This window comes from Artemia sp. Qi Xiang Cuo, chromosome 10, assembly GCF_049724085.1.
Source record: "Artemia sp. Qi Xiang Cuo chromosome 10, ASM4972408v1, whole genome shotgun sequence".
Classification (NCBI taxonomy): Eukaryota; Metazoa; Arthropoda; class Branchiopoda; order Anostraca; family Artemiidae; genus Artemia; species Artemia sp. Qi Xiang Cuo.
In genome coordinates, this window is record NC_142803.1 from 35,420,601 (window position 1) to 35,444,785 (window position 24,185).

At 33.2% G+C, this 24,185-nt stretch overlaps 1 protein-coding gene across 1 annotated transcript in view; it reads right to left on the reverse strand.

The window, feature by feature from the left end:
* LOC148947703 (uncharacterized) overlaps nucleotides 1-22,326 on the reverse strand; it is a 196,440-nt gene extending 174,114 nt beyond the window's left edge. The window contains exon 1 of the mRNA XM_089095381.1: nucleotides 22,121-22,326. Within this exon, the coding sequence (XP_088951507.1) occupies nucleotides 22,121-22,165 (45 nt within the window). The 5' untranslated portion in view covers nucleotides 22,166-22,326. The remainder of the gene's footprint in view (nucleotides 1-22,120) is intronic.
* Nucleotides 22,327-24,185: the final 1,859 nt, after the last annotated feature.

The following is a 24,185-nucleotide window of genomic DNA, read 5'->3' on the forward strand; positions in this document are numbered from 1 at the left end:
ATGTTATGCTATGTTATGTTATGTTATGTTATGTTATGCTATGCTATGTTATGTTATGTTATGTTATACCTTTCAAAAGACATTTCAGAGCAAGTTCCCTTCTTAATGTCACTTCTAAACCCATTTTCAAACCTCAAAGAGTCCCCTCCCCATTTCGTAAATACTTTTTTGAATTTTTTAACATGGTATTTTTTTTAACTTTTTTACGCATCTTAAAATGATATGAAGTATGCTTACGGCTCAACCAATCGTACTTTGTGCTTGTTCATAGACACGACGTGGCTTTCCCACTGGTACTCTATGGCAGGTTATCGACACTACATAGTTTATTGCATGCATTAAATCAGTATTTTTTACGCAGTGGAAGGATAAACACACAACTCATATCTGTAAAAAAGTGAAGATAAATTATTCGACAAAAGTATGTGCACATGAAAAAATCATCGTCGTGTTGAATGCAGACAAGGAGAAATACCTGAACTATGAAACGAGTGCAAGTGGTAACACTATTGGAAATATATGCATGCGTTGTCATGACAGTGAGAAGTTAGATTTCTTTGGAGTACCCAAGAATTTCAATCGTGTAAACGGTGGATATGCAAGAGTAACATTACCAGAGAAATTAGTGCTCAAAGAGACTGCAAACTTACAAATAATTGTCTATGATCGGGGACAACTCCTTGCTAGGGCTTCTGGTAACACATTACCTGTTCATAAATCCTATCATCATCTTTCCGGTATTAGCATTTTAAAGAGAACAAGAAGAAGACAAGCATACTCCTGCAATAATGTCATTAATCATATTTTGTCAATATGCCAAAACTGCCATCTATGTAAAAATAATGTGACAATAGACAATGAAATCGCAGGCAGAATAAAAAGCACATTAGCAGACAATATCATCAATGAATATAAAGATGAATTGACGGAAAGTGAAGCGCAAGTATACTAATAATGTGTAATAATGTATTTAACGTATTTTAATATTAATATTCTACATGTCATTATTTCATTAAAAATATTTTATGCATTATTTTGTTAAGTGTTCATTATTTTTAGGGTTTGTCAGAACGTCAAACGTTCAGAATATCTATTAAAAAGGTCAGAGATGTAAGAAGAGGAATTTTTAGAGATAGAGATACTACTAGCAGGCTCAATTTTTCATAGAAGATAGAAAAGTTCAAGATCTCTTCTGAATTTTACCATAGAACACAATTCATTTCTAATTCCACCAGAGAAAATAAAAAGCTTCCACTTCAGTTTTAAGTTCACCAAGACATGAAAAATTTAAAGTTCAGTTCTAAATTTTTCTTTAGAAGATAGGAAAAGTTATGCTATGATTGTGATTATTTTCTATGAAGATAAAAAGTTTCACTTTAATTCTAAATTATCTTCAATTCAGTTCCGACCTTTCTCAAAGAGTCAAATTTAAAGTTCTGTTCCAAATATTTTCCCGGAAGAAGAAAAGTCCCAAGACATAAAAAATTTAAAGTTCACTTCTAAATTTTTCCGTAGAAGATAGGAAAAGTTATACTATGATTTGTAATTATTTTCCATGAAGATATAAAGTTTCACTTTAATTCTAAATTTTCTTAAATCTTGAAATGACATGAAATATGCTTACGGCTCTACCAATCGTACTCTGCGCTTCTTCATAGACACGAGGCGGCTTTTCCACTGGTACTCTATGGCAGGTTATTGACACTACCTAGTTTATTGCATGCATTAAATCAGTATTTTTTACACAGTGGAAGGATAAACACACAATTCATATCTGTAAAAAAGTGAAGATGAATTATTCGACGAAAGTATGTGCAAATGATAAAATCATCGTCGTATTGAATGCTGACAAGGAGAAATACCTGAAATATGAAACCAGTGCAAGTGGTAACACTATTGGAAATGTATGCATGCGTTGTCATGACAGCGAGAAGTTAGATTTCTTTGGACTATCGAAATCATTCAAAATTGCTCAAGGTGGATATGCGAGAGTGAGAGCACCAGAGATGATAGTGCTAAAGGAGAATGCCAACTTAAAAATAATTGTCGACGATCGGGGACAACTCCTTGCTTATGGTTCTGGTAGCACGATACCTATTGATAGATCCTATTCCCATCGTTCTGGTATTACTATTCAAATGAAAGCAAAGAAGAAAAGAAAGGCCTACTGCTGCACTAGTGTAATAAATCATATCATGTCTACCTGCCAGAATTGTTACCTGTGTAAACACAGTGTGAGAATAGACAGTGAAATCGCAGGCAGAATAAAAAGGGCATTAGCAGACAATATCATTAATGAATATAAAGATGAATTGATAGAAAGTGAAGTGCAAGTGTGCTAATAATGTGAGATAATGTATTTAATGTATTTTTATGTTAAAATTCTACATGGCGTTATTTCATTAAAAATGTCATATGCATTATTTTGTTAAGTGTTCATTATTTTTAGGGTATGTCAGAACGTCAAACACTCAGAAAATCTATTAAAAGGGTCAGAGATGTAAGAAGAGGAATTTTTAGAGATATAGATACTGCTAGCAGGCTCGATTTTTAATATAAGATAGAAAATTTCAAGATCTCTTCTGAATTTTACCATAGAAAACAATTTATTTCAAATTCCACCAGAGAAAATAAAAAGCTTCCACTTCAGTTTTAAGTTCACCAAGACTTAAAAAATTTAAAGTTCACTTCTAAATTTTTCTGTAGAAGATAGGAAAAGTTATGCTATGATTGTGATTATTTTCCATGAAGATAAAAACTTTCACTTTAATTCTAAATTTTCTTAAATTCATTTCCGACCTTTCTCAAAGAGTCAAATTTAAAGTTCTGTTCCAAATATTTTCCCGGAAGACGAAGAGTTCAACTTCGATTCTGAATTTTCTCAATGAAAATGAAATAAGTCATTGATCATTTCTATTTTCCCAAAATAAATATAAAAAATTTCCATTTCAGTTCAGATTTTTCTCAGAGATGAATAAATTTTAAATACTGTTCCAAATTTTTCAGAGAAGTTAAAAAAGATCAAGTTCTCTTCAGAATTTTACCAAAGAACGCAATTCAATTCTAATTTCACCAGAGAAAATAAAAAGCTTCCACGTCAGTTTTAAGTTCACCAAGACTTAAAAATTTAAAGTTCACTTCTAAATTTGTCTGTAGAAGATAGGAAAAGTTATACTATGATTATGATATTTTCCATGAAGATAAAAAGTTTCACTTTAATTCTAAATTTTCTTAAATTCAATTCCGACCTTTCTCAAAGAGTCAAATTTAAAGTTCTGTTCCAAATATTTTCCCGGAAGACAAAAAGTTCAACGTCGATTCGGAATTTTCTCAATGAAAATGAAATAAGTTATTGATCATGTCTATTGTCCCAAAATAAATATAAAAATTTTCCACTTCAGTTCAGATTTTTCTCAAACAGATAAAACAATTAAAAATACTGTTCCAAATTTTTCATAGAAGATAGAAAAGTTCAAGTTCTCTTCTGAATTTTACCAAAGAACACTATTCAATTCTAATTTCACCAGAGAAAATAAAAAGCTTCCACGTCAGTTTTAAGTCCACCAAGATATGAAAAATTTAAAGTTCACTTCTAAATTTTTCCGTAGAAGATAGGAAAAGTTATACTATGATTGTGATTATTTTCCATGAAGATAAAAGTTTCACTTTAATTCTAAATTTTCTTAAATTCAATTCCGATCTTTCTCAAAGAATCAAATTTAAAGTTCTGTTCCAAATATTTCCCCGGAAGAAGAAAAGTTCAACTTCGATTCTGAATTTTCTCAATGAAAATGAAATAAGTTATGGATCAATTCTATTTTCCCAAAATAATATAAAAAAAATTTTTTCTCAAAGAGATGAAGAAATTTAAAGTTCTGTTCCAAATTTTTTATAGAAGATAGGAAATTTTATACTTTGATCGTGAATATTCAAGCTCCATTCTGAATTTTACCAAAGAACACAGTTCAATTCTAATTTCCCCAGAGAAAATAAAAAGCTTCCACTTTAGTTTTAAGTTCACCAAGACATAAGAAATTTAAAGTTCAGTTCTAAATTTTTCCATAGAAGATAGGAAAAGTTATATTATGATTGTGATTATTTTCCATGAAGATAAAAAGTTTCACTTTAATTATAAATTTTCTTAAATTCAGTTCCGACTTTTCTCAAAGAGATGAAAAATTTAAAGCTCTGTTCCAAATTTTTCATAGAAGATAGGAAAATTTATACTTTGATTGTGAATATTCTTCATGAAGACATGGAGCTCCAATTTAATTCTGCCTCCACTTTAATTCTGAGTTTTCTCGAAGAACTGCAAAATGTTCAAGTTCTCTTCTGAATTTTCTTAGAGAAGAGAAAAAAAGTTAGCTCAATTCTGAAATTTACCAATGAATATGAAAAGCTTTCATTTCAGTTCCTAATTTCTCAAAGACATAAAAAATTTAAAGTTCAATTCTAAATTTTTCCATAGAAGATAGGAATGGCTTTACTATGATTGTGACTATTTACCATGAAGATAAAAAGTTTCACTTTAGTTCTAATTTTTCTTAAATTCAGGTCATTCATCTAACCACCAAAAACAATAGGCTAGGTTAGGTTAGGTATAAATAAATATTAATAAATAATTAGAAACATTTCTCTATGTTTAAGTTAGGTTAGGTTAACTTATCATGAGCGCTAATGATAAGTTAACCTAACCTAACCTAACTTAAACATAGAGAAATGTTTCTAATTATTTATTAATATTTATTTATACCTATCCTAACCTAGCCTATTGTTTTTGGTGGTTAGATGAATGAACTAAATTTGATACAAATTAGAAATAAAGTGAAACTTTTTATCTTGATGGTAAATAGTCACAATCACAGTATCGACATTCCTATCTTCTATGGAAAAATTTAGAATTGAACTTTAAATTTCTTATGTATTTGAGAACTTAAGAACTGAAATGAAAGCTTTTCATTTTCATTGGTAAATTTCAGAATTGAGGTAACTTTTTTTCTCTTCTCTAAGAAAATTCAGAAGAGAACTTGAACATTTTGCAGTTCTTCGAGAAAACTCAGAATTAAAGTGGAGGCAGAATTAAATTGGAGCTCCATGTCTTCATGAAGAATATTCACAATCAAAGTATAACTTTTCCTATCTTCTATGAAAAATTTGGAACAGAGCTTTAAATTTTTTCATCTCTTTGAGAAAAGTCGGAACTGAATTTAAGAAAATTTATAATTAAAGTGAAACTTTTTATCTTCATGGAAAATAATCACAATCATAATATAACTTTTCCTATCTTCTATGGAAAAATTTAGAACTGAACTTTCAATTTCTTATGTCTTGGTGAACTTAAAACTAAAGTGGAAGCTTTTTATTTTCTCTGGGGAAATTAGAATTGAACTGTGTTCTTTGGTAAAATTCAGAATAGAACTTGAATAATCACGATCAAAGTATAAATTTTCCTATCTTCTATGAAAAATTTGGAACAGAACTTTAAATTTCTTCATCTCTTTGAGAAAATTTTTTTTTTATATTATTTTGGGAGAATAGAATTGATCCATAACTTATTTCATTTTCATTGAGAAAATTCAGAATCGAAGTTGAACTTTTCTTCTTCCGGGAAAATATTTAGAACAGAACTTTAAATTTTTTCATCTCTTTGAGAAAGGTCGGAATTGAATTTAAGAAAATTTAGAATTAAAGTGAAACTTTTTATCTTCATGGAAAATAATCACAATCATAGGATAACTTTTCCTATCTTCTACGGAAAAATTTAAAAGTGAACTTTATATTTTTTATGTCTTGGTGAACTTAAAACTGACGTGGAAGCTTTTTATTTTCTTTGGAGAAATTAGAATTGAATTGTGCTCGTCGGTAAAATTCAGAGGAGAACTTGAACTTTTCTATCTTCTATGAAAAATTTGGAACACTATTTTAAATTTTTTCATCTGTTTGAGAAAAATCTGAACTGAAGTGGAAAATTTTTATATTTATTTTGGGAAAATAGAAATGATCAATAACTTATTTCATTTTCATTGAGAAAATTCAGAATCGAAGTTGAACTTTTCTTCTTCCGGGAATATATTTGGAACAGAACTTTAAATTTGACTCTGAGAAAAGTCGGAATTGAATTTAAGAAAATTTAGAATTAAAGTGAAACTTTTTATCTTCATGGAAAATAATCATAATCATAGTATAACTTTTCCTATCTTCTACGGAAAAATTTAGAAGTGAACTTTAAATTTTTTAAGTCTTGGTGTTAAAACTGAAGTAGAAGCTTTTTATTTTCTCTGGTGAAATTAGAAATGAATTGTGTTCTTTGGTAAAATTCAGAAGAGATCTTGAATATTCACGATTAAAGTATAACTTTTCCTATCTTCTATGAAAAATTTGGAACAGAACTTAAAATTTTTTCATCTCTTTGAGAAAGGTTGGAACTGAATTTAAGAGAATTTAGAATTAAAGTGAAACTTTTTATCTTCATGGAAAATAATCATAAATCATAGCATAACTTTTCCTATCTTCTACGGAGAAATTTGAAATGAACTTTAAATTTTTTATGTCTTGGTGAACTTAAAACTTAAGTGGAAGCTTTTTATTTTCTCTGGAGAAATTAGAATTGAATTGCGTTCTTTGATAAAATTCAGAAGAGAACTTGAACTTTTCTATCTTCTTTGAAAAATTTGGAAGAGTATTTTAAATTTTTCCATCTCTTTGAGAAAAATCTGAACTGAAGTGGAAATTTTTATATTATTTTGGTGGAAGAAAATTGATCAATTGCATACTTCATATTCATTGGGGAAGTTCAGAATTGATATTGCACTTTTTTTCTTCCGGGGCAATAATTCAAGCTGAAATTTAAATTTGACTCATTCAGACAGGTCATTCCCGAATTTACTGAAATTTTAGAATTAAAGTGAAAATTTTTATCTCCATGGAGAATAATCACAATCAGTATAACTTTTCCTATCTTCTACGGAAAAATTTAGAAGTGAACTTTAAATTTTTCATGTCTTGGTGAACTTAAAACTGACGTGGAAGCTTTTTATTTTATCTGGTGAAATTAGAATTGAATAGTGTTCTTTGGTAAAATTCAGAAGAGAACTTGAACTTTTCTATCTTCTATGAAAAATTTGGAACAGTATTTTAAATTTTTTCATCTGTTTGAGAAAAATCTGAACTGAAGTGGAAAATTTTTATATTTATTTTGGGAAAATAGAAATGATCAATAACTTATTTCATTTTCATTGAGAAAATTCAGAATCGAAGTTGAACTTTTCTTCTTCCGGGAAAATATTTGGAATAGAACTTTAAATTTGACTCTTTGAGAAAGGTCGGAATTGAATTTAAGAAAATTTAGAATTAAAGTGAAACTTTTTATCTTCATGGAAAATATCATAATCATAGTATAACTTTTCCTATCTTCTATGGAAAAATTTAGAAGTGAACTTAAAATTTTTAAGTCTTGGTGAACTTAAAACTGACGTGGAAGCTTTTTATTTTCTCTGGTGAAATTAGAATTGAATAGTGTTCTTTGGTAAAATTCTGAAGAGAACTTGAACTTTTTTAACTTCTATGAAAAATTTGGAACAGTATTTTAAATTTATTCATCTCTTAGAAAAATCTGAACTGAAATGGAAATTTTTTATATTTATTTTGGGAAAATAGAAATAATCAATAACTTATTTCATTTTCATTGAGAAAATTCAGAATCGAAGTTGAACTCTTCGTCTTCCGGGAAAATATTTGGAACAGAACTTTAAATTTGACTCTTTGAGAAAGGTCGAAAATGAATTTAAGAAAATTTAGAATTAAAGTGAAACTTTTTATCTTCATGGAAAATAATCACAATCATAGCATAACTTTTCCTATCTTCTACAGAAAAATTTAGAAGTGAACTTTAAATTTTATAAGTCTTGGTGAACTTAATACTGAAGTGGAACCTTTTTATTTTCTCTGGTGGAATTAGAAATGAATTGTGTTCTTTGGTAAAATTCAGAAGAGATCTTGAAATTTTCTATCTTATATTAAAAATTGAGCCTGCTAGCAGTATCTATATCTCTAAAAATTCCTCTTCTTACATCTCTGACCCTTTTAATAGATTTTCTGAGTGTTTGACGTTCTGACATACCCTAAAAATAATGAACACTTAACAAAATAATGCATATGACATTTTTAATGAAATAACGCCATGTAGAATATTAATATAAAAATACGTTAAATACATTATTACACATTATTAGCACACTTGCACTTCACTTTCCATCAATTCATCTTTATATTCATTGATGATATTGTCTGCTAATGCCCTTTTTATTCTGCCTGCGATTTCACTGTCTATTCTCACACTGTGTTTACACAGGTAACAGTTCTGGCAGGTAGACATGATATGATTTATTACACTAGTGCAGCAGTAGGCCTTTCTTTTCTTCTTTGCTTTCATTTGAATAGTAATACCAGAACGATGGGAATAGGATCTATCAATAGGTATCGTGCTACCAGAACCATAAGCAAGGAGTTGTCCCCGATCGTCGACAATTATTTTTAAGTTGGCATTCTCCTTTAGCACTATCATCTCTGGTGCTCTCACTCTCGCATATCCACCTTGAGCAATTTTGAATGATTTCGATAGTCCAAAGAAATCTAACTTCTCGCTGTCATGACAACGCATGCATACATTTCCAATAGTGTTACCACTTGCACTCGTTTCATATTTCAGGTATTTCTCCTTGTCAGCATTCAATACGACGATGATTTATCATCTGCACATACTTTCGTCGAATAATTCATCTTCACTTCTTTACAGATATGAATTGTGTGTTTATCCTTCCACTGCGTAAAAAATACTGATTTAATGCATGCAATAAACTAGGTAGTGTCGATAACCTGCCATAGAGTACCAGTGGAAAAGCCGCCTCGTGTCTATGAAGAAGCGCAGAGTACGATTGGTAGAGCCGTAAGCATATTTCATGTCATTTCAAGATTTAAGAAAATTAGAATTAAAGTGAAACTTTATATCTTCATGGAAAATAATTACAAATCATAGTATAACTTTTCCTATCTTCTACGGAAAAATTTAGAAGTGAACTTTAAATTTTTTATGTCTTGGGACTTTTCTTCTTCCGGGAAAATATTTGGAACAGAACTTTAAATTTGACTCTTTGAGAAAGGTCGGAACTGAATTGAAGATAATTTAGAATTAAAGTGAAACTTTTTATCTTCATAGAAAATAATCACAATCATAGCATAACCTTTCCTATCTTCTAAAGAAAAATTTAGAACTGAACTTTAAATTTTTTAAGTCTTGGTGAACTTAAAACTGAAGTGGAACCTTTTTATTTTCTCTGGTGAAATTAGAAATGAATTGTGTTCTATGGTAAAATTCAGAAGAGATCTTGAAATTTTCTATCTTCTATGAAAAATTGAGCCTGGTAGTAGTATCTCTATCTCTAAAAATTCCTCTTCTTACATCTCTGACCTTTTTAATAGATATTCTGAACGTTGGACGTTCTGACATACCCTAAAAATAATGAATACTTAACAAAATAATGCATAAAATATTTTTAATGAAATGATGACATGTAGAATATTAATATTAAAATACGTTAAATACATTATTACACATTATTAGTACACTTGCGCTTCACTTTCCGTCAATTCATCTTTATATTCATTGATGATATTGTCTGCTAATGTCCTTTTTATTCGGCCTGCGATTTCACTGTCTATTGTCACATTATTTTTACATAGATGGCAGTTTTGGCATATTGACAAAATATGATTAATGACATTATTGCAGGAGTATGCTTGTCTTCTTCTTGTTCTCTTTAAAATGCTAATACCGGAAAGATGATTATAGGATGTATCAACAGGTAATGTGTTACCAGAAGCCGTAGCAAGGAGTTGTCCCCGATCACCGACAATTATTTTTAAGTTTGCATTCTCTTTGAGCACTAATTTCTCTGGTAATGTTACTCTTGCATATCCACCGTTTACACGATTGAAATTCTTGGGTACTCCAAAGAAATCTAACTTCTCACTGTCATGACAACGCATGCATACATTTCCAATAGTGTTACCACTTGCACTCGTTTCATAGTTCAGGTATTTCTCCTTGTCTGCATTCAAAACGACGATGATTTTTTCATGTGCACATACTTTTGTCGAATAATTCATCTTCACTTTTTTACAGATATGAGTTGTGTGTTTATCCTTCCACTGCGTAAAAAATACTGATTTAATGCATGCAATAAACTAGGTAGTGTCGATAACCTGCCATAGAGTACCAGTGGTAAAGCCGCGTCGTGTCTATTAACAAGCACAGAGAACGATTGGTTGAGGCGTAAGCATACTTCATGTAATTTTAGGATGCGTTAAAATGTTTAAAAAAATATCATTTTAAAAGATTCAAAAAAATATTTACGAAATGGGGAGGGGACTCTTTGAGGTTTGGAAATGAGTTTAGAAGTGACATTAAAAAGGGAACTTGCTCTGAAATGTCTTTTGAAGGGTATAACATAACATAACATAACATAGCATAACATAACATAGCATAACATAACATAGTATAGCATAGCATAACATAACATAACATAACATAGTATAGCATAACATAACATAACATAACATAACATAACATAACATAGCATAGCATAACATAGCATAACATAACATAGCATAACAACATAACATAACATAACACAACATTGGGGATCCGGGGGCCCTTTGGGAGCCTGGGGGACCTTTGAGGACCGGGGAAGGGCCTTTGGGGGTCTGGGGAGGACCTTTGGAGGTCTGGGGGCACTTGAGGGCCGATTGGTCCTTTGGGAGCCCGGTGGACCTTTGGGGATCGGGGGAGGGCATTTGAGGGTCCGGGGGCCCTTTGGGAGCCTGGTGGTCTTTTGGGAGCTTGGGGGACCTTTGAGTACCGGGGGCTTCCTTCGGGGTGGGGGTGGGGGGATTGGAACCCTATGGGGTTGGGGTAGGGGACCTCACGACACTGTTAAAATACAACTTGTGTATTATAGCGACCACAGAGTTTCACCCTTAAATTCTCTTCTAAAATCGTCCTTTAAAATGTCTCTAACTGTTTCGCCGAAATAATTCCATAAAATGGCTAAAACGGCTTCGCCCAAATAATCCCTAAACGTAATTTCAGCGTGTTCCTTTTGTTTGGCATCTCTGCGCTGACATATTTCAAATTATTTGGAAACCCTTTCGTGAATCAATCTCTTCATTGCTAAGATCGAAACATTCGCTCGGAGACAGTTCTCTTTAGAAACAACAAATTAATTCCCTTTCGTGTCAAATCAATTCTCTTTAGAAACAACAAATTAATTCCCCTTTCATGTCAATCAATCAATCATGACATCATCTGTCATGTGTGATCTAAACTTTGCCTCGGAAACATTCTCTTGGTAGAACTCCAAAGACATTAATTAACTTGACGTCATCTGTCAGACACTATTAAACCCTGCCCGGAAACAATTTGATTAATGACTGACAGCACAGATGTCCCACTTTGATTAACCACGTGTTCTCCCTTGACATTCGCTGGGAGCTTGCCCAAAACAACAACAACAACAAATACTTTTTCCAGGAGCATAACATTCGCTGAGAGCTAGCCAAAACACATCTGGAGAAAGAGACCGTGGAGAAAGAGGTCATTGACCCTGTCCCATTAAACTATGTAAAAAAGTTGTAGGTGGCAGCAGGGGTGCCCCGTGGGAGTAGCACCTCCCTCTCTACTAATGGCATCCATTCATGAAATTCAGTTGGAGGTTTGCCAAATGCATTTTCAAAATCTAGGGGGAAGGGAGGGAATTATCATTTTTCAATGAAAATAGGCCTACTCTAAAGAATATTTTCGTACTTGTTAAAAATCTGGTAAACACGCGAGAAGTGAAGTTTCGCTAATGCTTATGAAATAAAGCGGATGAAAATATAATAGTTGAGCAACAAATTTGGGCTATATATTTGCACATTAGTGGGGGAGGGGGAATAAAACATCATATATTAAATATGTAACCTAACCTAGGTACCTTTTTTTGCCCCTTCAACCTCAAAAAACTAAAGTTTAAATCTTTGTCACGGAGTGAGCAATACCTCACTAGGCAGCGAAAACCTGTTTTTCATAAAGCATCTTTGAGATTTCGATGCGGTCTTTCTCATGTGTTTACCGGATTCTTAAAGAGTACCAATATTTTTCATATACTAGCAGGCACCCCAGAAATTAAACTAGCTCAACTAGCATAAAAAGAAAATGATTTCTGATTTTGGGGGATTTCAAATGGACAAAGAAAAAAACTCTAAAAAGAAAAAGTAAACATATTGGTTAGATCACCACTAGTCATAATAGTAGAGATGCCTTATTGACTCCGATCCCTCACCCCTGCTGCCACCTACAACTTTTTTTTACATAATTTATGTCTGTTTGTTGTCAGTGAGAATGAAAAAACAGGAATTTTCTCACTTTGATGGATGTTTTCTTGGATGGTTATGTGTGTTGGTCAATTTATTTGATGTTTTTCATGGATGTCAACAGCAATTTATGTCTGTTTTATGGTTTTTGTCAGTGAGAATGGAAAACCAGTATTTTTCTCACTTGAAAAAACAAGAATTTTGTCACTTTGATGGATGTTTCATTTATGGTTATCTTTGTTGTTCAATTTATTTTATGTTTTTAATGGATGTCAACATCGATTTATGTCTGTTTTATGGTTTTTGTCAGTGAGAATGGAAAAACAGGAACTTTCTCACTTGAAAAAACAGGAATTTTGTCACATTTATGGATGTTTCTTGGATGGTTATGTGTGTTGGTCAATTTATTTGATGTTTTTCATGGATGTCAACAGTAATTTATGTTTGTTTTATGTTTTTTGTCAGTGAAAATGAAAAAAAAGGAATTTTGTCACATTTATGGATGTTTCATGGATGGTTATGTGTGTTGGTCAATTTATTTGATGTTTTTCATGGATGTCAACAGTAATTTATGTTTGTTTTATGGTTTTTGTCAGTGAGAATGGAAAAACAGTATTTTTCTCAAATTGATCGATTATTGAGTCTAATGAAGACAGAGTCAACGACACTTCCTTCAAGATCTTGTTGTTGTTTTGGCCATGTGCATGGAGTCATTAGGGAGAACAAGTGGTTAATTCAAACGGTTGGGAATTCGGAACACCTGTGCTGTCAGTCATTAATCAAATTGTTTCCGGACAAAGTTTAATAATGTCTGACAGGTACTGTCAATCATTAATCAAATTGTTTCCAGGCGAAGTTTAATAATGTCTGACGGGTGATGTCAAGATTGATTGATATATCACGAAATGGGAATTAATTTGTTGTTTCTAAGGGGAATTATTGATTCAAGAAAGGGGAATTAATTTCTTGTTTCTAAGGGGAAGGTGGGGAAGAGATATATTGATTGCGTAATCGAAGGGAGAGAATCCCCAAGAAATTGATTACATAATCGGTAGAACCCTATCAGGAGCTCGTTACGGGAATCCATTTATGTGCATAGAATGACGTAATCGACTAAGACAATTGGATTTCTGAGAAATTGATTACATAATCGGTAGAACCCTATCAGGAGGTCCTGACGGGAACAAGTTCCTTTCTTAATGTCCCTCCTAAACCCATTTTTCAACTTGAAGTACTTATCTTTTTCACCCACAACTATACTTTACAGCTTTTTGGATACCTCAACACCAAGAAATACTTTTCAAATACCATTTCAGAGCAAGTTACTTTCTTAATGTCCATTCTAAACCCATTTTCCAACTTGAAGTACTTATCTTTTTACCCGCAACTATATTTTACAGCTTTTTGTATACCTCAACACCGAAAAATACTTTTCAAAGAACATTTCAGGGCAAGTTACTTTCTTAATGTCCCTGCTAAACCCATTTTCCAACTTGAAGTACTTATCTTTTTCACCCACAACTATACTTTACAGCTTTTTGGATACCTCAACACCAAGAAATACTTTTCAAAGACCATTTCAGAGCAAGTTACTTTCTTAATGTCCCTCCTAAACCCTTTTTCCAACTTGAAGTACTTATCTTTTTCATTCACAACTATACTTTACAGCTTTTCGGATACCTCAACACCAAGAAATACTTTTCAAAGACCATTTCAGTGCAAGATACTTTCTTAATGTCCCTCCTAAACCTGTTTTACAACTTGAAGTACTTATCTTTTTCACCCACAACTATACTTTACAGCTTTTTGGATACCTCAACATCAAGAAATACTTTTCAAAGACTATTTCAGAGCAAGTTACATTCTTAATGTCCCTCCTAAACCCATTTTCCAACTTGAAGTACTTATCTTTTTCACTCACAACTATACTTTACAGCTTTTTGGACACCTCAACTCCAAGAAATACTTTTCAAAGACCAATTCAGAGAAAGTTACTTTCGTAATGTCCCTCCTAAACCCATTTTCCAACTTGAAGTACTAATCTTTTACACCCACAACAATACTTTACAGCTTTTTTGATACCTCAACACCTAGAAATACTTTTCAAAGACCATTCTAGAGCAACTTACTTTCTTAATGTCCCTCCTAAACCCATTTTCAAACTTGAAGTACTTATCTTTTTCACCCAAAAGAATACTTTACTTCTTTTTGGATACCTAAAAGCCAAGAAATACTGTACAAACTCCAGCTCAGAGAAAGTTACTTTCTTGATATACCTCTTAAGCCTAGTTTCTAACTTTAAGAACTCATCTTTTTCACCCATTACTATACATTACATATTTTTTGATACCTCAACACTAAGAAATACTTTTCAAATTACATTCCAGAGAAAGTTACTCTATTAATGTCCCTCCTAAACCCATTTTACAACTTGAAGTACTTATCTTTTACACCCCTACATATACTTTACAGCTTTTTGGATACCTCAACACCAAGAAATACTTTTCAAAGACCATTCCAGAGCAAGTTACTTTCTATTTCTTGGTGTTGAGGTATCCAAAAAGCTGTAAAGTATAGTTGCGGGATGAAAAAGATAAGTACTTCAAGCTGAAAAATGGGTTTAGGAGGGACATTAAGAAAGTAACTTGGTCTGAAATGGTCTTTGAAGAGTATTTCTTGGTGTTGAGGTATCCAAAGAGCTGTAAATTATCGCTGTGGGTGAAAAAAATAAGTACTTCAAGTTGTAAAATGGTTTTGGATGGACATTATGAAATTAACTTGCTCTGAAATGGTCATTGAAAAGTATTTCTTGGTGTTGAGGTATCAAAAAAGCAGTAAAGTATAGTTGTGGGTGAAAAGATAAGTACTTCAAGTTGGAAAATGGGTTTAGGAGGGACATTAAGAAAGTAACTTGCTCTGGAATGGTCTTTGAAACGTATTTCTTGTTGTTGAGGTATCCAAAAAGCTGTAATGTATTGTTGTGGGTTAAAAAGGTACGTACTTTAAGGTGAAAAAAATTTTTAGAAGTGTTAATACGAATGGAATTATCTCAGATATTGTCTTTAAATACAATTTTTAGGTTTTGAGGTGAACTAAAGGCTATAAATACAAGTTGTGGATGTATTAGGAGTGCACTGCAAATTGAAACAGGGGCTTAGGAGGGACTTAGTATAGGTAACTTGCTCTGAAATGGTCTTTGAAAAGTATTTCTTGGTGTTGAGGTATCCAAAAAGCTGTAAAGTATAGTTGTGGGTGAAAAAGATAAGTACTTCAAGTTGGAAAACGGGTTTAGAAGTGACATTAAGAAAGTAACTATCTCTGTAATGGTCTATGAAAAGAATTTCTTGGTGTTGAGTTATCCAAAAGGCTTTACCCTATAGTTTAAAATGAAAAAGATAAGCTCTTCATTTTGAAAAAAAAGTTTATGAGGGACTATAAGACCGAATATTGAACAAAAAGTGTCACTGATAAGTATTTTTTTGCGAAGATGTAACATAAAATCGTTAATTTATAGTTTTGGATGAAAAAGATAAGAACTTCCAGTATGTATATGGTTTTAGGGGGGAACATAATTTATGAGCCTAGAAATGACGTGGACTAAGATAAGACAAAATATTTTATTAGGTATCCAAAAAGATGTAAAGTATAGTTGTGGATGAAAAAGATAAGTACTTAAGTTGGAAAATGGGTTTAGTATGATCATTAAGAAAGTAACTTGCTCTGGAATGGTCTTTTAAAAGTATTTCTTGGTGTTGAGGTAACCAAAAAGCTGTAAAGTATAGTTGTGGGTGAAAAAGATAAGTACTTCAAGTTGAAAAATGGGTTTAGGATGGACATTAAGAAAGGAACTTGTTCCCGTCAGGACCTCCTGATAGGGTTCTACCGATTATGTAATCAATTTCTCAGAAATCCAATTGTCTTAGTCGATTACGTCATTCTATGCACATGGATTCCCGTAACGAGCTCCTGATAGGGTTCTACCGATTATGTAATCAACTTCTCGGGAATTCTCTCCCTTCGATTACTCAATCAATATATCTCTTCCCCACCTTCTCCTTAGAAACAACAAATTAATTCCCCTTTCTTGAATCAATAATTCCCCTTAGAAACAACAAATTAATTCCCATTTCGTGATATATCAATCAATCTTGACATCACCTGTCAGACATTATTAAACTTCGCCTGGAAACAATTTGATTAATGATTGACAGTACCTGTCAGACATTATTAAACTTTGTCCGGAACCAATTTGATTAATGACTGACAGCACAGGTGTTCCAAATTCCCAATCGTTTTAATTAACCACTTGTTCTCCCTAATGACTCTATGCACATGGCCAAAACATCAACAAGATCTTGAAGGAAGTGTCGTTGACCCTGTCCTCATTAGACTCAATAATCGATCAAAGTGAGAAAAATACTGTTTTTCCATTCTCACTGACAAACACCATAAAACAAACATAAATTACTGTTGACATCCATGAAAAACATCAAATAAATTGACCAACACACATAACCATCCAAGAAACATCCATAAATGTGACAAAATTACTGTTTTTTCATTCTCACTGACAAAAACCATAAAACAGACATAAATTACTGTTGACATCCATGAAAAACATCAAATAAATTGACCAACACACATAACCATCCAAGAAACATCCATAAATGTGACAAAATTCCTGTTTTTTCAAGTGAGAAAGTTCCTGTTTTTCCATTCTCACTGACAAAAACCATAAAACAGACATAAATCGATGTTGACATCCATGAAAAACATCAAATAAATTGACCAACACACATAACCATCCAAGAAAACATCCATCAATGTGAGAAAATTCCTGTTTTTTCAATTGAGAAAAATACTGTTTTTCAAATTTTCACTGACGAAAACCATAAAACAGACATAAATTAATTTTTAAATCAATGAAAAAAATAAAATAAATTGACCAACACACATAACCATCCAAGAAAACATCCATCAAGGTGAGAAAATTCCTGTTTTTTCATTCTCACTGACAACAAACAGACATAAATTATGTAAAAAAAGTTGTATTTGGCAGCAGGGGTGAGGGATCGGAGTCAATAAGGCTTCTCTACTCATGATTCACAAGATCGGCGGGATAAGCCAAGGATGCCAGTTAAGGAAAATGCATAGGGTGGTTTGACGATTTTTTCATAATTCGGGGGATTTTTTTCTATAGAAATATATAAACAACAAAATAAGGGAATTTTTCAGAACCTGCGGTGGATGGGGGGGAGGGTCGCACTGCTCCTTCACTGGTACCTCTGTGTTGAACATGATGAAAAAAAATTAATCCTTTCGATAAAAGCCAAAAAGCAACGGACACCGGCGGTTTCAAAAGACAAAAGCATGTTGCCCGTTGAAGCAGCTAAATTTTAATTTTAGTTATTTTTGTGCGGATTTAGTGTTTTTTTCAAGAATCTAGGGACTTTTTTTTTACTTAGGATTTTTTTCTTTCAAGAATCTAGGGTTCTTTCCTTCATGTGGTGGCAATCCTGAAAAAAAGTGTCAGTCGCGAAAAGCTATTTAAAGCGAAGCTGGTTTATACGACAGGCTATTGAAAATTAAACCGGTTAGTTGTCAATAACGAGTGATAAAGCAAGTTATTTAAAAATTGACCACGCTTCCACTGTCATAATCGATTTGTGTATACAAGCCGGCATTAATAATTGGTATCATTTATTAGGCTATCTTACAAGGTTTTCAAAATAGTAATAATTTCATAAATTAATTGATAATAGCATTAAGAAAAAAGTCAGAATTGGAAGCTTTATTTAAAGTCATGAGCACAATAATTTGGATTTAGCGCCAAAAACCCTAGCTAGAAACACTTTCCAGTAGCTGACTGAACTCGCTTTCTAGTTCTAGCCAATTTTCGCCTTCTCTCGAATAATAGTCTGGCAGCTTTCTGCTAGTCGCGAATAATATAAGTCATGGGTCGGCAACCTTTTGTTGTAAAAGGGCCAAAATTTTGCGTGGGGATATTACGCGTGCCGCATTTAGGTCACATGTCATTACACTGTAATGTAATATTGTAGGTATACCACAATGATAAACTATATCTACAATATGTATATACATTAGCTTGCATTTTTTACATTGCTACAATTTTTTTACATTAGCTTGCATTTTTGTAGTAGATACGCGTAGTATTGCGTTCAAATGCATAACCGAGCACAGTTTTTGTTTTTTCGATAATTCAAAATTCAAAAATTTTCCTCACAAATATATGCAATACCAAACATAGTAATTATTTGATGAGCCAAAATTCTTAAATCCTAGCAGCTTTCAGAGGGCAAACTTCTATCGAAATCCACCAAGTTTGTTTTGTCCTTAAAAGCTTTTTTTAAGAGTGGTATCACTTTGCAAATCTATCGCGTTGATTTGAAAATCACTTCCAGTGCGAAGGGGGGTTTCGAAAATATCCATCTTACGTTAGATCTTTCCGAAATCAGCAAACCGGTTTTCAAACTCGACTTGAACCTGTATGTATTAATGCATTTTTCATTTTGTTATTTTGCCAAAAAAAAATTTATACCAGCCTCTTCTATTGCTTCCTTGCAATTTGAAAAATGATCGAGCTTTCTTTCATCGAATGTCATGTTCATTTCAAATGCCTTAACATCTGAATACATCTGGCAAAATCTATTATTTGCTTGTAAAAACGTATTGAGTAGATTCAGTTCTGAAGTCAAATCAGTTAAAAACCCAAGATCTACAACCCACTGGTTGTTGTAAAGTTCGGGTATTACATTTCCTTTTATCTCTATGAAGTTACAAATTTCTTTCGTTAATTAAAAAAATCGTTGAAGTACTGCTCCTCGGCTTAGCCATCTTATTTCACAGCAATACATCACGCCATCATATTCACGTCACCAAAATTAATAGCAGATATAACGGTATCAATTATTTCTCTTTCCGATAAAACCTTTTAACACAATGCTTCTTGATGGACAATACAGTGAAATGTATATGGAACTTCAGGTCCAGACTCTAGAACTTTGTTGTTGGCTCTTCCAACGACACTTTTATTATGACCGCTCATGTTTTTTCCGCCGTCTGTGGGGATGTTTATTAATTTATCCCAGCTCAAGCCGCATGGAACCAGATCTTGTTCCAAATGATGAAATAAATCCTCCCCCTCTTTAGTTCCATTAAGACCGCATATTTTAAATAGCTCCTCGGATTCATGAAAGTTTGCGTCGATCCCTCGTACAAATATTAGGAATTGTGCCGTATCCCACACGTCCATACTTTCGTCCATCGCAAGAGAGAAGTACGTAAAAGACTGCGCTTCATCCTTAAGTTGTTCACACAAGTTAGTACTTATGTCTTCGATGCGGCGAGTGAAAGTTCTAGCAGAGGGATTAATGTTTTCAAAAACATTTTTCCTTCTGGGCATACTTCCTCCACGATAGTTAAGACACTCTTTGACAACTTCGCTGTCAGTAAATGGGCTACCATGCTTTGCTATTACTACTGCCGCCTTGTAGCTGGCACGTGCAGCTGATTTGCTTTTATCAGCATTAAAGATTTTCTGCTGATTTTTGTGTGACGATTTGATTTTAATGATTTTTTTTTCGAGATTCACCTCCAAGACAGTCAATTTTAGTTTTGTACTCAGTATCGTAATGTCGCTTCAAGTTGTATTCCTTTACTAGGGAAACGCTCTTTTGACAGATTAATCACAAAGGTTTTTCTTTAACTTCCATAAAAAAATATAAATTTGTCAATGCTTCGTTAAAAATCCCTCTTTCATCAGCGATCTTTCTTTTTTAGAAGCCGTCAGGGGTGTCCAAAAATAAGAAATAAAATATAGGACTATGCATACCTATTGGTTTTTACGGTACCTACCACCCAGTTTATCCCTGCATCTTTAGTATTGCTCCAGTTCTGAGTGATTGTTTTGTTGTTTGCTATAGCAAAATAGTTGATGCAGACAAAGTCACATGCACTGACAATTATAGTTACAAGTAGTTGGGGTTTCAGTCGCAATCAGTCACAGTCACAGCTTGAAAAAGTCACAATAGCAGTAGTACTAATTGCATAAGTATTAGTTGTAGTAGCCCTAAAAGGTTCAATTTATTGCTTTTAGCTGTTCCTCATATATTGTTCATATGCCTTTTTGATAACTTGTATGCATAGGGTGCATTTTGATTTTGTTAAATATACAATGCAATATCACCTACTAGTTTCACCTTAATGCCTTAGCCATCCCAGATATATTGCAGATAGGCCATTTTAACATCCATATTTAGTTATAAATACCCCTCAACAGGTCCTGAAATATCAACTTAATACGTTTATCTGTTCCTAAGATGTTGTAATATGCCCTTATTGCAAACTTGGATGGACATGTCTTTTGATTTACTTCAACACCCCCACTAATATGCTCAGAAAGTTCCAGCGTACCCCCTTTTTTCCTTGGATATTGCACAAACACCTTTTTCACAATCTGGATATGTATTGTACCTTTTGGCTTAGTTTTAGACTCCCTCTATTTTCCTTGAAGATTGATACTTAATACCTTATTCTGTTCCTGAGACATTGTATCTATGCTCCTTGAAAACCTCAATGTACTTAAACCGTTTTGGTGAAAAATTACTTTTAGACGAAAAAATTACCTTCGATTTTGTAGATGGGTGTCATCTGGTACAAACTGGGATATGTCCCAGTTTGCAATATTTTTTATCTGGCCCACTACCATTGTTCCAGGTGACACCCATCTTCAGAATCAAGCATTGTTTTTTCTTCTTCTGAATATTTTGCCACAAGATGGCCACATAACTTGACTAGATAATTTGGATTTCATTTGGTACCACAAACACTAAATTTTACTGAGCTGAAAAATAATAAACAAAGAAAGTCTAACGGCCAATTTTTTTTTTTTTTGGGGGGGGGGTTATTTCCAAAAAAGGTAAATTTACTCAGAAAAAAAAATTGTAACACACCAAAATAACTGGTCTGGATGGGTGAACATCAAACTTACTATGATTAAAGGCATGGGCGCCCATAAGGGGGGGGGGCGCCCACCCCTCCTGGCTGAATGATGCTGCTTTATTTTTATATTTTTGTTCTGAGATTTCTAATATATAGCATTATAAGTGCCAATTAGACGAGGTTTGCCCCCCCTGGAATTCAGCTTCTGGGCGCCCATGATAGAAAGTGTTTACGGATTTTTCCAAGAATTCTAGCTTCTAGAGAGCAGAATGCTAAATGGTCCCCCTTTTCACTCCGTTGTGTGTTGATATGGTGTGTAATATGGTCCGTCAGGTGCGTTAGCGGTGAGGATCTTGCGGGCCGCACTAAGACGCCTCGTGGGCCGCATGCGGTCCTCAGGTTGCTGACCCATGATATAAACAAACAATGGAAAGCTAACCGGGTTTCACTTTCCAGTTCGCGAAACAAGGTCTTGGGCTATCACCCCGATTAAAGACTAGAGCGGGGATGAGCCGAGACGTGTTTGCAAGGGCTAACGATTAGGCTAGTATATTTGGAAACAGCGTTAAAAGGCGAACCGAGTGGTAGGCCTATGTTTCTCTTACTAGCTAGCGAATTAATCGAGTAAAGGAACGATTTACCGTTTTTTTTTTATAGATTTAAAATAACGTATCTACACAATTGACTAGGCTTAGACTAGCCGGCATTTAAAACATGGGCCTAAATGTTTAATCTAGCCTAGGCTACTTACTAGACAGGTTAAGAAAGTTGAGATTATTAATCCTAAGAAAACCATATTGACTCTTTTCAACCAGTCAGCATAATACGTGTATTATATAATGAATTACTAATTGTATCACAGCTTTTTCACAGATAAGGCCTGCTTAAAGTTTTCTCATCAGAAATCCAAAAGCAATACAATCACACCAAACTCATTTATAACGTTATGACGCAGGCAGGCATCTGTGATCAAAACCGGTTTTCTTTGAAGAAAAAGAAGTTGTAAAAATACAGTGGTCGATATTTTCTGAGGCGCACATTTCCGATTGTTGGAGAACATAGGGAAAAATGTGTTTTATTTTCTCCGTCACGTTCTCAGCCCTATGAGATATAAGAGACTCTAGGCAATTCTGGAAGATTTTGAAAATGGCACAATTGACAAAGATGACTTCCCAGGAGAACAAACAGGTACTATTTTTTAATGTTGTGCAAATATTCTCATCCTATAAACCTAAAGGAACATCTTGCGCTATTTCCCGACAATAGGCTATTATAAAGCTGAGTCAATTAGTCTAGTAAGACTATCCACTGGCCGTATCTGAAGAGACGGATTTACAAGGGCAAATAAAACACAAACTGACTTTTACATAAGATTTTATTCGAACAATATATTTTTAGCCTTTCAAAAGCCTTTATTTTAAAGTTTTTTGAACCAGTTATCAATGACTGGTTTGATAAATTTGCAGTGGGCCTTATAATTTAGCTAAGATGAAAGTGAAAACGTCAATTGATGCATTTATTATGCTGTTTCATAATTCAATAATCGCTTCTGGGCTAATTGCATCTTAAGCCCTTAAAGGGGCCCCGAAGGTATTTTATATGAATAATGAAAGAGTATAAAAAAAGCATCAAATAATGTTTTCACTTTCATCGTAGCTACAATATATAGCCCACTGCAAATTTACCATGAAATTGACCCTCCCCCATCAGAGAGTGCCGGCAGAAAATTTTCCAGGGGGCCAGACACCAAAATAGCAGTGGTGGTTGGGTGACAGTTTAGGTCGTTTAGCGTGCCAAACTACGACTTTACCCCAAAGAGGACGAATTTGCAATCAATTTAAAATCTTGAGAAGCTTATTGATTTAAAAGTATCAATAACTGTATTTTAGGCTTCCCAGTTGGAAAAGAAGAAATGCCACACGGTGGTAGAACTGGATTTAACCAAGTTGATTTTCTTTATCTGTAATGAAATTAAGCTACGTTTGGTGACCTGTAATTGGATATCAGCTATATTGAGGGGGGATGAGTCATTGTTTAGGTGGGGGTTGGTAGATTCCTACAAAAGTATATTTTAATCGACAAACTGCTTACTCGTCATGAGGCTTCAAATAATTTTTTTTTTTTTTTTTTTTTTTTTTTTTTTTTTTTAGCACTGAGGACGACTTGACGGAGGTCCTTGTCAAAATATTTGCTTATATTTTCATCTTCATGGTTTCACCACTGGCTGACAAAATCCTCGTTTTTTCACCCTTTTTGATTTTATTTTTCATTTTGTTACTTTCTCTCCTCTCTGAGTTTCATTACTTCAAATAAATGTTGAAAGAGGAAAGGGCGAGAAGGAATTAATTAAAATGTTTCTCTGTACAACTAATATATTACATTCCCATATCTACCAGCATAGAGGTGGAAAAGGCAAGGCAGGTCATCATCAGCCCCGCCATGAAATTTCTTTGGGGTGACAAATAATGCTAGAAACTTAGTTTTCAGCAATTTTAAATTGTAATATTTTTCTTTTTCTATTTATATAAGGTACTTCAATGTATTTAAGAAATATATATGTAATGTATTTATCGATAAGAAAATCCTATTGTAGAGGTTGTGTTGGCTTCAGTTATGTAGAAGATTAAAAGTCTCACAGAATTTCCATCCGTCCATATAAACAATAATCCTCCTTTTCATTCAACCAAAATTCTTTAGTAGTAATATTGGCCAGGACTTTTCACCAAAATTACTTTTCATCGCCAATTTCTTAAGTATACTCAAATTTTATCCAAAATTGAAATTGCAAATTAAAACGCACAACTACTGATTTACAC